The sequence below is a fragment of the Glycine soja genome, chromosome 5 (genome assembly GCF_004193775.1).
Source record: "Glycine soja cultivar W05 chromosome 5, ASM419377v2, whole genome shotgun sequence".
In the NCBI taxonomy this organism is placed as follows: Eukaryota; Viridiplantae; Streptophyta; class Magnoliopsida; order Fabales; family Fabaceae; genus Glycine; species Glycine soja.
This window is the reverse complement of record NC_041006.1, coordinates 39,564,259-39,578,186: the sequence shown is the minus strand read 5'-3', so window position 1 is coordinate 39,578,186 and position 13,928 is coordinate 39,564,259. Positions and strand designations below refer to the sequence as shown.

Genomic DNA, 13,928 nt, shown 5'->3' with positions numbered 1-13,928 from the left:
AAAAGTGATTAATATGACTAAACTCATAAATTTAAATTAAAAAGTAAATAGTTATTTTATTATTTTTTTGGTGGAATTATTATGTTAGTGAGTGAGGGCGAGTTCTGGTGCAGCGGTAAGGTTGTGCCTTAATGACTTGTTGATCATGGGTTCAAATCCGGGAACAGCCTCTTTGCATATGCAAGGTAAGACTGCGTACAACATCCCTCCCCCATACCTTCGCATAGCGAAGAGTCTATGGGCAATGGGATATGAAAATTTTTTTATTATGTTAGTCCGTATTAACAAATATTTGGACTACATTTAAAAATTAAATTGTTATTATTTAATTGGATAGTACTTACTATTTTTTTAGTTACATAAAATTAAATTCTTATTATGCGCCGTGATTCTTCTTTTAACTGAAATCAAAGTATATATTTTCAAATTGTTCTCAAGTATTGAGTATTAATTGACTGGTCTTTTATAAGTTTTTCTCGTAAAGAAAAAAAAAAGAGAATATATTGTGTATGTATGCTGAGAAGCTGTGCTGTGCCTACCTAATTTACCCACAAGTTTAATTTGACATGGACAACTGGACCCACAGAAACTTTAGTTAATATCGGTTAAAATTTAATTAAATGAATGATCAGTAGCTTCAAGTGGGGACAATCCTCAATCCTTACTTTAAATAGTTACAAGAATCCATGCCTTGGTCACAGTCCAATAAAAGATAAAAGACGAATATACATTTTAATAAAGAGGGGCGTGGGTCTGATTGGTAATTACAAATTTCATTTTATTTTAACTTTGAGATAAAAAAAATGGTTGCATTTTTTTTAAGTAACAATAAATTATCTAGATTACATCTTATGTCATAATAATACTCCAGAATGTGTCATGGAGTTTAACTCAATATTGAAAAAAGTGTAAGAATTATTATAAATATATTATCATTAATTCATATAGATCCAAAAAATACTGCACAAAAGTCACTGATTTCATTTTTTCGTAACTGTTATTTTTCGTATTGGATAAGTAATTCTTATATGCATATAGTTTAATTTAAAGTTACAGAAATATATTTATGAATTCTAATGCAAAATTACGTACACGTTTTAATATATGAACAGAGAAAGAAAAGTTTATTATTTTAGAAGAAAAAATACTTTTAAACTCTTCCAACTTTAATCCAAACATCTACATAGTGGTTCAAAGTTGAAGTATTCTGAATTTTTTTTAAAAGGTGAAGGATTCTGGATTAATAACAAATTATGTTTAGATGTTTTGATACTTTATTAAAAGGAATTAATTGTACGTAGTAGCCTATTAGAATAAGATATGTAGATTAGCAAATGATGCTTGTAATATAGATGAACAAATTATGGTTGTGATTAAACTCTAAAGTAGAGGATACTGGGATTTACATCTTCATGGAGTATGTCTTCAGAAGGGAACTTGGGGAGAAGACTAGCTATATATTTTGCTATATCTAAGTATGATTTCCTTAACATACTAACTTGTTTAACTCCAATATTATATTCATTGCCTGTTTTGAGTGCTTTCAAATCATTGTTTGTTTCCTCTGGAGTTTTTTGAAAGTTGCAATTCTTTTCCTTGATCAAAGTCTCAAGTTTTTCTGTCTTCATTCTCCAACTTCCGTTTCTCAAATTGAAGCTATACAGGGGAAGGAACCGTTGGCCATAGATTGCTGCAAACTCTATTGCTGTTAAAATGAACTCAAATTCCTCCTCCTCCATGTAATAAGGAAAACTAACCCTAGTCCATCCGGGTTTTACTCCAACATAACCCTGTTAAAAAATAAACAACCTTGGCTTAAACATGTTCTTTGTGTCTTGCAAATATAATATGATGAATTTTAGTGCTATTCCTTATCATTTTTCTTTTAGTGTTAACAATGTTTTTAACCCGTGAAATATTTACTAAATTTTAATTTCAGTCTCCAATTTTTTAAAAATTGATTTTTAGTCCTTATTGAAATATCTAAATACTAAAATTTAATGATATTTCGAGGACTAAAAATACCATTAAACCATTTTTTGATGATTTTTATTCTCATAAGTTTCTTTTTAAAAAAAGTATATGTCATTTTTTAGTGATCATATAAATACATTTAACTTTTTCATATAATCACTTTAAGATGACAAAGATGTAACATGTCTAGATGCATTTTGCGTCATAAAAAATCAATTTTAAAATTTATAAGAATTAAAATTAATTAAAAATTATAAGGATTAAAATTAAATTTTATCATATGAATTAACTTTTTATATATTAATCAGAAATATTTTGAGTTTTTGACATTAAAATTAAAATTCAAAAGTTAAAAATTAAAAATCACTCGCAACAAGGCCTAAGATATTGAGAAAATATACCTCTTGAATTGCTGATCTAATAGCAAGCGATTGAGATTCATTGATATCGAGCAATTGGTGGCCATAAGGTCCAGCACAAGCACACCCACCACGAGCTTGGATGCCGAAGAGGTCACTTAGAAGTGTTGCCACAAAAGGGCCGTGAAGTAGCTTACCTCTTTTGCTCCCTGTCTCTGCCCATAAATTAAGTTCTCTTTGATTGTCCTGTTTCTTGATACTACTATCATCTAGCCATTTAATGCCCCAACCATCTGATAACGAATTATTGGTGGTGGGATAAATGACAAATGACAATATTGCTTGTCTTTTAGTGCTTAAGTTGCCAAGAATCTCAATGTTTGGGTTCGATTTGAGTCTCTTGAGTGCTTTGTTAATGTACATGTGTTCACGTTTCTCAATCTCTTTGTAGCCGATGTACTCTTTCACCCAAAATGCCAATGCTGCTCTCACTGTCTGGATTATAGGAGGGGTGCCCCCAGTTTCCCTTTCCTCTATGTTCTCCAAGTACAGTGTATCCTGCCATATATATATATGAACACCCACACGCCCACATAAAGTTTCAAAGCTTACAAGAAGCTTATTAGATGAAGGTAAATGTGTTATATGGAAATTGGTTAGGATTACATGATTTCAAACCATGTAATTGTTACAACATGTTTGGTTTTAATTCACGTCCAGCTTAAAAGCTATATCAATTTGTGTTTGGCTGGAAATTGATAAAATTGATTTTGTAAACTTAATTTTGGTTAAATTTGATTTTGAAGTGATATAATTTATGTTTGGATATTTTATTATAAAATTAAATTAAACGTAAAATTCAATATAAAATTTTGAATTTAACGCAAAAGCTACTCAAAGTTGTTTGAACCTATAATTAATTTTGAATCCAAAATCAATTTTAAATTATTTTCCAACCTGAAACTAAACATATGAAAATGTATCCAAATCAATTTTGGATTTAGAACCAATTCTTCAACACCAAACTAAACATACATATAAGTGTATTTGAAAGGAAGTAGACAAAATTAATTTTGGTTAAAATGATATAATTTATATTTGAATGTTTTATTATAAAATTAATTTATGATATAAAATTTTTGAATCCAACATAAAAGTTACTTAAATTGTTTCATCCCATAAACAATTATAAATTTAAAATTAATTTTAAATTTTTTTCTAACATAAAATCAATTTTACACTCATAATCAACTCCTCCAACATCAAACCAAACATACACTTGATACCTTACGCTTAATGCACAATTGGACGTGAAAAAAAAAATGGACAGACGCATGTATGTCACTTGCAAGCAAACACCCACTTAATTTTCTCACAAGAACATTTAGAGGAAAGAAATTGAATTTATATATCTTCTTGTTTAATAAAGAAAAATATATAACAAAAAAAGGTGTGAGATTAGATCATTGATATGATGGCGAGAGAAAAAATATTATGGAAAAGCATCAGTAGTATAACTTTTTAAGAAAAATGTGTGGATTAAATATTTAGATGAATTATTTTTCACAATTAAACAGGTTTTTATATGAAAAAAAAATCGAACAATTAATTTGAATAATAATATTCATACAACCGATTTTTATAATATTTTACAATTTATTTTTCTCTCTATCTCTCGTATGCGTCACTTACCTTATTACAAACTTCTTTCTCTTTTTTTTTTATTATCTCCATGTTAATTACTTTGTAAGAATTGTTGTAAGAAAAATGCTATAAGAGTTAATTTATCCAATAATTTTATATGTATAAAAGTTTAAAATTATTAAGATATGAATATATTGTTATAAGTAATTTATTTTTGGTTAAGTTAGAAAAACATAGTCCTACACGTGACATTATTTTTCATTTTAGTTCTCATAAAAAACATATTTATGAATTGACATTTGTACATTTTGGTTTCTATACTTAAAATTTTGATTTATAAATAATTTTATCAGGGACCAAAATATTGAAAATAATCATATAGGAAATAAAATAATAAGGGAAGACTTTTTTTTTCTTTGGTTACGTGGGATGACTAAATTATAATTTGACTTTTATTTTCCTTACATAAAATATTGAAACAGTGGATTTACCTTTTCGTTGAAGCCATTGACGTAATTCACAGTTCCACCTCCACAAGTTGATGGCGGCGAAGATCTTAACTTGTAGAGTGCATTGTTCATGAGGAGCACTCCAGGAGAGTCTGGGCCACCAAGAAACTTATGTGGACTCAGAAATATAGCATCATATCCATCACTCTGCCCCGACCTCATTTTAATCTCCACGTATGGACCGCTAAACATATAAAATAATAAATCCATTATCATCAAATTTTAACGAGTCATGATGTAGTACATATATAAAAACTTTTATATATCATATTCAGGTATTGAGGTGTCTATAAAAAGAGTGTTGAGGTGTCCATGACACTTTTTTAATTTTAATTAATTTTGTTATCATAATATTAGTGATTGGGAATCTTAATTATATATAAGGGGAATATTTTTTCTTTTAATATGATTTATTGATTCATACTCAAACATAAAATCTGAACCCTAACCATTTAGATTAAGTCTCACAACAACAAACCGTTATCATTTTGGCAATCAATAATGATAATTTTAATTAATTCAAGTAGACCGACCAAGTAAGATAAGGGACAACACATGCCCACAATTCTAAATGATGAATACCTGGCTGCAAAATCAAAGCATGCAAAGGCTTTGTACTTATGAAGAAGCTGAGCAATTGCTCGTGTGTCTGAGTAAATTCCAGTGACATTGCTACAAGCAGAGAAAGATCCCAACATGGGTCGGTTGGTATCTCTATAGGCCTCAAGTTGTAGCTTTAGAGCATCAATATCAAGCAACCCTTTTTGATCAAGACCAATCTCTACCACCTCAGCCAAGCTTTGCCTCCAAGAAAGGAGGTTTGAATGGTGCTCATGAGGTCCAACAAAAACCACCCATCTTTCTTCTGTGCCAAGGCTCTTCAAAACCCTTTCCCTCAAAACAGATGGCACAGCGATTCCCATCACTTCTTGCAGCCTCTTGATGGCTGCAGTTGTGCCCGAGCCACATAATATGAGTGCATCATCTTCTCCACCACCTAAACACTTTTTAATGTACTCCCTTGCTTCGTGCACCATTTTTGTTGTCCTGCTTCCCACGTAACTGTCGCACGTGTGAGTGTTACCTATATACACAAAATAACACAGGTTCGCAGAAATGTTCATAGTTAAAAAAAATAAAATCCTCTCGAGAAAGTAATTAAGAAACACCAATTTTATTTGTGAGGTTTGATGTATATCCAAGTCAAGCAATAAAAAGGAACTCAACCCCCTCCTCCTCAAATAATATATATATATATATATATATATATATATATATATATATATATAATGTATATTTTTCCGCATTAATTTGAGGCACACTTCTGGGCTCAGGCCTTGCTTTGGAATATTTGAGAAACACACCTGTCCAGATTTTTCTAGGGAGAATAAATAAAAATGCAATTATCACACTCCATAAATTACTTTCATGTTGAATTTCGTATATCTGTCATTATGTCATATGAAAGTTTTCTACCTCTCTTATTTAATTTCTTAAAAATTAAATAGGATGTCATATTAAAACTTGTGTATATTTAAGAAGAGAGAGAAAGACACATTTTTTAAAAAAATATGGTCATGTAAGATTATTTCTCATAAATAATTACCCCAAACTATTAGAATCTATCGACCATTTGTTTGTTTGGAATTTCGTTAAATGTAAAAAAAAAAAATCTTTAGAAATTGTTTCTTGAAGTGTGTTTTAGGGTCAAAACTCCAACCATATTACAGTTACTCTTTCTAAACTCAGTATATATAAAAAGAAGAAAAAACTCATGTATGCTTAACCAAAATAGAAACAAATCTTAACTCATTTTATCATATTTAAAATATTTTTTATCTGATTGAAATTTATTTTCAATGATTTTATTTTTATATGAAGTTCTTAAATTATTTCTTAAATGAAAAAAGTAGAATTAAATAATATTAACTAATTATCTTAATAAGTGTGTATTAGTTTTTTTTATGTTTAAGTCTCGTGGAATTATATATTTCCTCTTTTAGAGCCCGTGCACCAAGTGTTTTCATTTTCTATTTTTGCATTTTAATTTCAAAACTGCAAGTTTATTTTTAATCTTTTTGTTTTTAAATATATATATAGAAAATATTGAAAATAATTTTTTATGCATTTTTTTGTTTCTTGTACAAATATTTAAAAACATAAAACAGATTAAAAATAAGGTGGCAATTTTTGTTTTTCAGTTTCCTGAACAAGTATTTAAAAACATAAAGTAGGTTGGAAAAAAGTGGTTGTTTTCTAATTAAAATGTAAAAACAGAAAATAAAAAGTAAAAACAGGTTATTAGTAACAATTGAAGAATACAAATAAATTTATAATACTGATATATCTTTAGGTATCTTTTCCGATCAACTGAACTAAAATCTTTTGACACATTTTTTATTCTTATGTTTAAGACAGTAATATTTTTCACACAAGATAGTGATATTTTCTTATAATTGGTATTTAAACTCCATTAATTATCACCATTATTGTTGTATAAAAAAATTATATATACCCAAAAGGAATAAATGCATAAAATGAAATTATGAGAGTAAATCCTCTCTCATCAAAAATTTTCAATGTGAGAATTTTGTGTTTTAATCTTCATATTTATGAATTTGAATTGGGTCCACTATGAAATGAATATTAATACACAAAAATTCTTTAATTATTTTCGATGTGATGATACATAAACTTTGTTAACATCTTGTACTTGTGTATTATTTAAGTCAATTTCATGGGGCTCGGAACTTTAATTAGGTTTGACACAGTATTTTGGTACCCATAACCTTATATTAACATATTATGTATTAATATTTAAAGTTTAATATATTGGTAATTTAAAAAATCTTATCACAAATACTTTGGACCTTAAAATTTTTGGTTTGATACTTTTTCATGAATATTTTTTATGTAATATAAAAAATCCAAGTAAATAAATTTCTATAATAATAATAATAATAAAAGGAAAAATATAATTTAGGTTAATGAAATAATTCAACCTACTATGTACATGAACTGCTCAATTTTGAGGTTAAGTTGAGATAAATCAAATTAAAAATTAGTTTAGTTTTTTAGAGCTCGAGTTATATTACTCAATCAGATATATTTAGATAAAAAAATTTATAAATATTTTTAAATTAAGAAAATAAAATGAAATAATATTTTTAGACTTAAACTTACATTTTATTATTTAACCTGTTATCAATTTTGTAAATTTTATCATTCAATTTTTTTCATATATTTTATCATCATATTTTTAATTTTTACACATTTTATTACCCAAGCTTTTTTATACATTTTTTTACCATCATGTTATAATAAACAACATCGTTTCATCAAAATTTAGTGACAAAACGACATATTTTTTATAAATTATAATCAACATACGTACATTAAATTTTGAAGAACTAGTATATAAATTGATTTTTTTTAAAAAAAAAATTGTTTTTTTTTTAAATATTTATGAAAAAGTTGAGGTTTGAGCCCATTTTACAGCATTTATTCCTCGGAAATTTTATTATGAGAAGATGCATGCTTAAATTAAGTGTAGATGTCACAAGCTGGCATAAAGCACACCAACAAAATCAACCCAATGATAAATAAAGCTTAAAACAATATTCTTATATTATTTTTTTTTACTTTTAAGATAATTATATATATATATATATATATATATATATATATATATATATATATATATGACATTTTTGTTAAAATATAAGGCTTTTTTTTTCTTTTACAAAAACTAATTAATAAAAAATAATTTTTTATTGGTGAACCTAAAATTTTAATTTTTTTTGTAATAAATGTAGTTATTGTTAATATTTTCTTCTCAATCTCTTCTTTTAGAAGCCTAGCTCGAACAAGAAAGAGATAAAAGAATCTTATAGTAAAAAATTCATATAATAGAATCCCATTATGACTATCAAATTAATTATGTTGATGTTGCTGAAAATTAATATACGTACCATAGAAAGGAAGAAGATGATTGGAGATGAAGTTTTCGTTGTAGTTGAGGCTGCGAGCGGAGGCGGTGTGATCAGCATATACAAGTATTCTTCTTCCAAGAGGAGAGTAAAAGTCCAGATGGTTACCAATAATCTGAGACCGCAACCAGCGCAGCTTTTCTTCCACGCATTCATTACACGGCACACCCATCTCCACGAGCTTCTTAAATGACTCGGAATGGATGCAAAAATCATCATGAGATCTTTCTTCTTCTATATCATTGGTCTTGTTCTTGCCCTCATCAGCTACTGCATATTTGGATCTGGGTTTAATAATGTGACGTTGTTTACGTATGCAATATGAAATAAGAGGTGCAGCTTGGATCCTCTCCATCTGCATTCCCTCTGGCCAACATCCAACCCACATATCTAAGCTCGTGTTTGTAAAATTATACAATAATCCAAAGAGGAAAGAAAGAATAATATATGGATGATTGAGATTTTAGATGAAGATAAGTATTGTGAGATGAGAAGAGGAGTTTTGCAACATGAATGCTTTGAGAAATTGTCCTATTCATATTTATATTGTTAGAAACTTTTGCTTTGGCGGTAACGTATAGTATAATATATAATATATATGGTCAAAATTTATACGCAGTTGTTTAATATTTTTTGTGTTGTTTTTTAATTAGAATTTATGTTTAGTTTTTGTATTTTATATATCGTAACTTTTGATGTAATTTTTTTATTATAACAATTATCAAAGTGGGATTTTAATATTAACAAGTTATTAGTTTGATTTAAAATAAGGTTTCAATATGAAAAAAAATGTAATTAAAAAAAAATGTTTCTAAAAGTGATTAATTAGGTCTTCAATAAAGATTAATATTTCACATTAATATTAAGATGATAAAAAAGTAATATTTTAATTTAAATTACTAAATAATATTAAAAATATCTATAAAAACTGTATCTAAGTTTTGTATAATAATGTCCTATAGATAATTTGACATTTTTCTTCTTATATCTTTTTTAATATTCTTATAATTTCGTTGTTTCTTTAATTTTTATCCTATCATTCTTTATTTCTCGTATTGTTCTCTTAACTTTTCTTATCTGTCATAAAATCTTTCTGGCATACCAAAAAGAAATAATATGTTATGGATAACAGTCGGTGGCGGTGCCATTCTGCTGTGTAATGTGGATTATATATACCAACTAAGGTATAATACTAGATCTAGCTAGTCTAGAATGCGAGATGCCAAAATCCAAAATTTTCATGGTTGGTTTGATTTATTTATTTTTTACTGTTTTGGGTACAAAGTTTTAAACTTATTAATTACCGTTCGTTTTGATGATGTTGGATTACGAGAGGATATACATATGTTATGTGATATGTCTTCAGTTATGCAGTGAAATTTTTTACTATAACTGAAAGACAAATGTAATACTAGGACAGCATAATTACCTGCTAACTAGATGGATCCAATAATTGGAAGAAGATGTACATATATGATGTAGGTACTTGGTAGCTCAGGATCAAATTTATTAACATATGCATAATTAATTTTTCATGGCGGATGAGTTAGTCATACGGGCTACGGCTACTTGCCCTTTCTTACTAGAAATCTAGAATCTCCTTATCTTATACATATATATATATATATATATATATATATATATATATATATATATATATATATTAACGTTTTCAATACACTTTGAATGGTATTGCAGTCACATTCTCATACTATATCGTTGTGATTGAAAGGAACATATAGGATAGTGGGATACCAACTATCCTCTCTGTGGTTAAATTAAGTAGGTGCGTGTTACAAATATACATTTCAAAGAGAAAATATTGATTCTTTTCCCAAGTACGAATTTGGAAAAAGAAATAGCGTGAACATCATGAATTAAACATGCAATGAATTCTTGACTTTAACATTATATAGTTAGCACCAACCATTCCCTGTTCCCTACTTAACCATCGTCCACCACAAAAAGGATAAGGATAATAGTAACCCCACCATTAACTACTTCAATTTAATAGTAATAAAAATACATGTCCTACCAAGACAGAATTTGTAATTTATTATACTTTTGCCTAACAGGTAAAGATTTACCTCCGTGAAAAAGATGATTCATTCAGATCGACATGAGAGTCCAACTACATTGCATTGTCAGAACCCATGTTGTATATTTAAAAAAGGTTGACCTCCTTGTTTCTCTCATATTACAATCCTCTTGCCGCTGAGCTCCCTTTCTCCTCGGTTCACAGAGACAAAATGTAAGATAGGTGTCAACTGTTCATCACGAAAGAAAGGCTAACTGAGCCGAAATCACTAACTAAAACGAATTTAATATTAATCGAAAATACTAATAGAATAAAAATAAAACTGTTTTTTCATATAAATATCTCTTCAACACAACATAGGTCATCGAAAGGATCTCGAAAACCCACCAACGCACGAAAACCGGGATCTTTTAAAAAATAGATTCTTATTCGAAGGGTGCATAACCGCATGGATAAACGATCATTTAACGATCTCACTTTCTCTCATCACATTAATTAAGATGAAAATAATAATAATAATGATATATACTAAGTATAAAAACAATTAAATAAGCTGACAAAAAAACAATTAAGTAAATTAAAATTTAAAATTACAAGTAACAAATAAATAACAATAAAAAATATTGAAAAATAAAAAGATAATGACTCTAATAAAATGTATGGAGTTCATCTTCATTAACGGCGCCTTCAACTTGGTATTGTTGTGCGCCTTCTACTAATTTATTTTATGAAAAGACATCATTTTTATATCAATATTATGATAGAATGGGTAAAAATTAAAGAGTATATAATAAAATGTGCGGAAAAAATTATGATAAAATTACAAATGATGATAGTTGAACGTGTGCAATTAAAAAAAATCCTAACAGTTAAAAAGACAAAAAGTAGTTTTCTCCCATACCATGCTAAGATCTGATTTGTTTCACTTTAACAATTTATAAACGATGCGTATTGATGCCACAATAGGAAAACAGTTATACATCTTTTTCAGAATTTCCACCCCTCACGCTGTTGTCAACGTGGACATTTCACGTTCACGTAATCACGTCCATAGGGTATAATATAATATTATAATGTATCTTCAAGAACCACAACGCAAACATCATATCGTGAACTTTGGTGTTTATCAACATGGTCGACGAGAGATGTGAGAAAATCCTCTGGCTGCTCTCAAGCATGTTAACGTTGCTGGCAAGACACCCTTATTTATTTTTATTTTGGTACATAGAATAACAGTTGTTAACTGTGACCAAGCAATCTTCTTGGTACCAGTATGTCACTAGCTAAATGCATTCTTTTTTTTGAAGAAAAAATATTTATATAGCTCCTCAATTTGCAAAACGTGACAATGTATTAATTTATCTCTCACTTGGCATTCAAGTTTTTTGAGTTGTCCCAAATTCTCAATTTGCTTTTTTTATATATAAATTTATATTTTTTCTGAATTAATTTTTGTTAGTGGTAGCGAACCAATCTTATATCTCTCACCATTGTTCTATTGTTCTTATATATGTGTGATTTTATTCTTCCGATCACAAGTTCTTTTGTTAATTACGAATTAAAAACAATGTAGAGAAACTAAAATCCTTAAATTAAAGTCTATTACGGAGTATAAAAATAAAGGATTCAATTCTTCGAAAGTGATTAATTCGCCTTAGGAAATAAATTTAGAAGTATTGATTGCTAATGAAAAAATCAATAAATAATGTTACAAATAAAAAAAATGATTTTGTACGAATATTAATAATATTTTTCTCTTCAAAGAATAAGATTACTCATTTTATCTTTATTTACAATAAATAAGAAACTAACTCATCAATGAATAAGAAATTACCCTTAATTTTCCAATAAAATAATAAGAAATTAATTTTCTCATTAATTTCAAACGGTAACAATAAAAAACTATTATACTATATTCTATAATTATATATAAAGAGAATAAAATATTTTGATGTACACATTTTAAATATATTTTATTTTTATAATTATCTTTATAAATCACCCACTAACTTTTATTATTCTTCTTTTTAAATAAAAAACATTAAAAGGCCGTGAGACACCTAGTGTCTTTTTTTCCCTAGTATATATAAAACAAGTACATATTTTTTTTTTACTTCTAACTTGATTGTTAGATAGCTACAATTTGATCCTTTGATTTTTTTTGTTTTTTTTGTTGAATTTAATTTTTTAATCTTTAAAATTAATTTAATTTGATCTTTTAATTTTTTTATATTTAATTTAGTCTTTTAATTTTTAAATTCTTTTTTAAAAAATATACATTTTGTAATGATTTAAAATCACTTAAGTGATAATTTTGAACCGTAACAAACTATAATTTTTTACAATTTAGAGGGAAAGATCACATTAAATCAATTTAAAAAATTAGAGAATTAAATTAAATAAAAAAAATTTAAAAATCAAATTAAATCTTAAAAAATAAATTTGAGGACTAAAAAATTAATTTGACTTTACTAATAATAATAACAATAATATCATTACTTTATCCTAAAGTAAAAAGAACGTACGTACTCCGTAGTTCTTAGCAGCCCATATAAAGAAACGGGGTTGGAGATAGTTGGCACTTAGCAGCCTTCTCTGATTGGGTCATGCAATTGCGTTACAGGGTTAGTCAGAACTCAGAAACTTTTGAAAGTTAATTCATCGATGTCATTAACACTATTATTTATATATGGATAGGTTGATATAAAATATTATAATTCCAAGAGAAATTTTGATCAACAAACAGATTGCCAACGGGTCCTCTTTTTCGTGCTTACATCTTATTCCAAGAGAAATTTTCATTTTTTTCTATTTTGTAAAAGATGAAAGTTTTATTTTACTTATAGCCACAATCGAACATGTTTGAGAGAAATTAATATTTTTAATAAGTTGTTAATTGGTTAGGAACTAGGGCCATATTGTTACAAAAATAATTGTTTTGTTTCAACAAAATGTGGTAGAATGAAAGGCCCTTAATACTACCCAGTAGAATACCAATGATGTGTCAACTACAAAGATTCAAACTAAACATTGAATCTCCGGATATTTAATTATTTAATAAAAGGTCGAACTACTGTAACACTCTTATTGTTAGTGGAAGAAAATTTTAAGCATAACTTGAGACATGATTGATCTAAGGATAAAGTAAAACTTTAGCTTTAAGCCTACTAATAAAAATATATTTGTTATTAATATTTATAAAGGAAAAAAAGATCTTATACATTGATAAAATAATCAGCATATATCAACAAAAAGACTCAACATATTTAAAGTAATTTTTAAAAAAAAAAATTGCTTGTTGCTGAGTAGGTCCTTGGGCCTTGAGATTGATATGTAGGTCATAGTAGTTGATATTTAAACTGTTAATGCAAATCTAAACAATAACCTCCCAAGTTAAAGACTTCCAAACATCTAG

At 27.5% G+C, this 13,928-nt stretch overlaps 1 protein-coding gene across 1 annotated transcript; it reads right to left on the bottom strand.

Moving 5' to 3' along the window:
- Nucleotides 1-1,308: 1,308 nt before the first annotated feature.
- LOC114413219 lies at nt 1,309-8,972 on the bottom strand. The gene is made up of 5 exons (XM_028377485.1): nt 8,458-8,972; nt 5,069-5,570; nt 4,469-4,670; nt 2,376-2,891; nt 1,309-1,790 (listed from the first exon to the last, which is right to left on the bottom strand). The coding sequence occupies exons 1-5, from the start codon at nt 8,861-8,863 to the stop codon at nt 1,374-1,376; spliced, it is 2,043 nt and encodes a 680-aa protein (XP_028233286.1). The 5' UTR covers nt 8,864-8,972; the 3' UTR covers nt 1,309-1,373.
- Between the last annotated feature and the right edge of the window lie 4,956 nt (nt 8,973-13,928).

Coding starts and splice junctions, on each gene's coding strand:
- LOC114413219 (XM_028377485.1), bottom strand. CDS start 8,863: ATGTGGGTTGGATGTTGGCCAGAGGGAATGCAGATGGAGAGGATCCAA. Junction 5,571..8,457: donor TCATCTTCTTCCTTTCTATG/GTACGTATATTA, acceptor TTGTGTATATAG/GTAACACTCACACGTGCGAC. Junction 2,892..4,468: donor TCAATGGCTTCAACGAAAAG/GTAAATCCACTG, acceptor TATATATGGCAG/GATACACTGTACTTGGAGAA.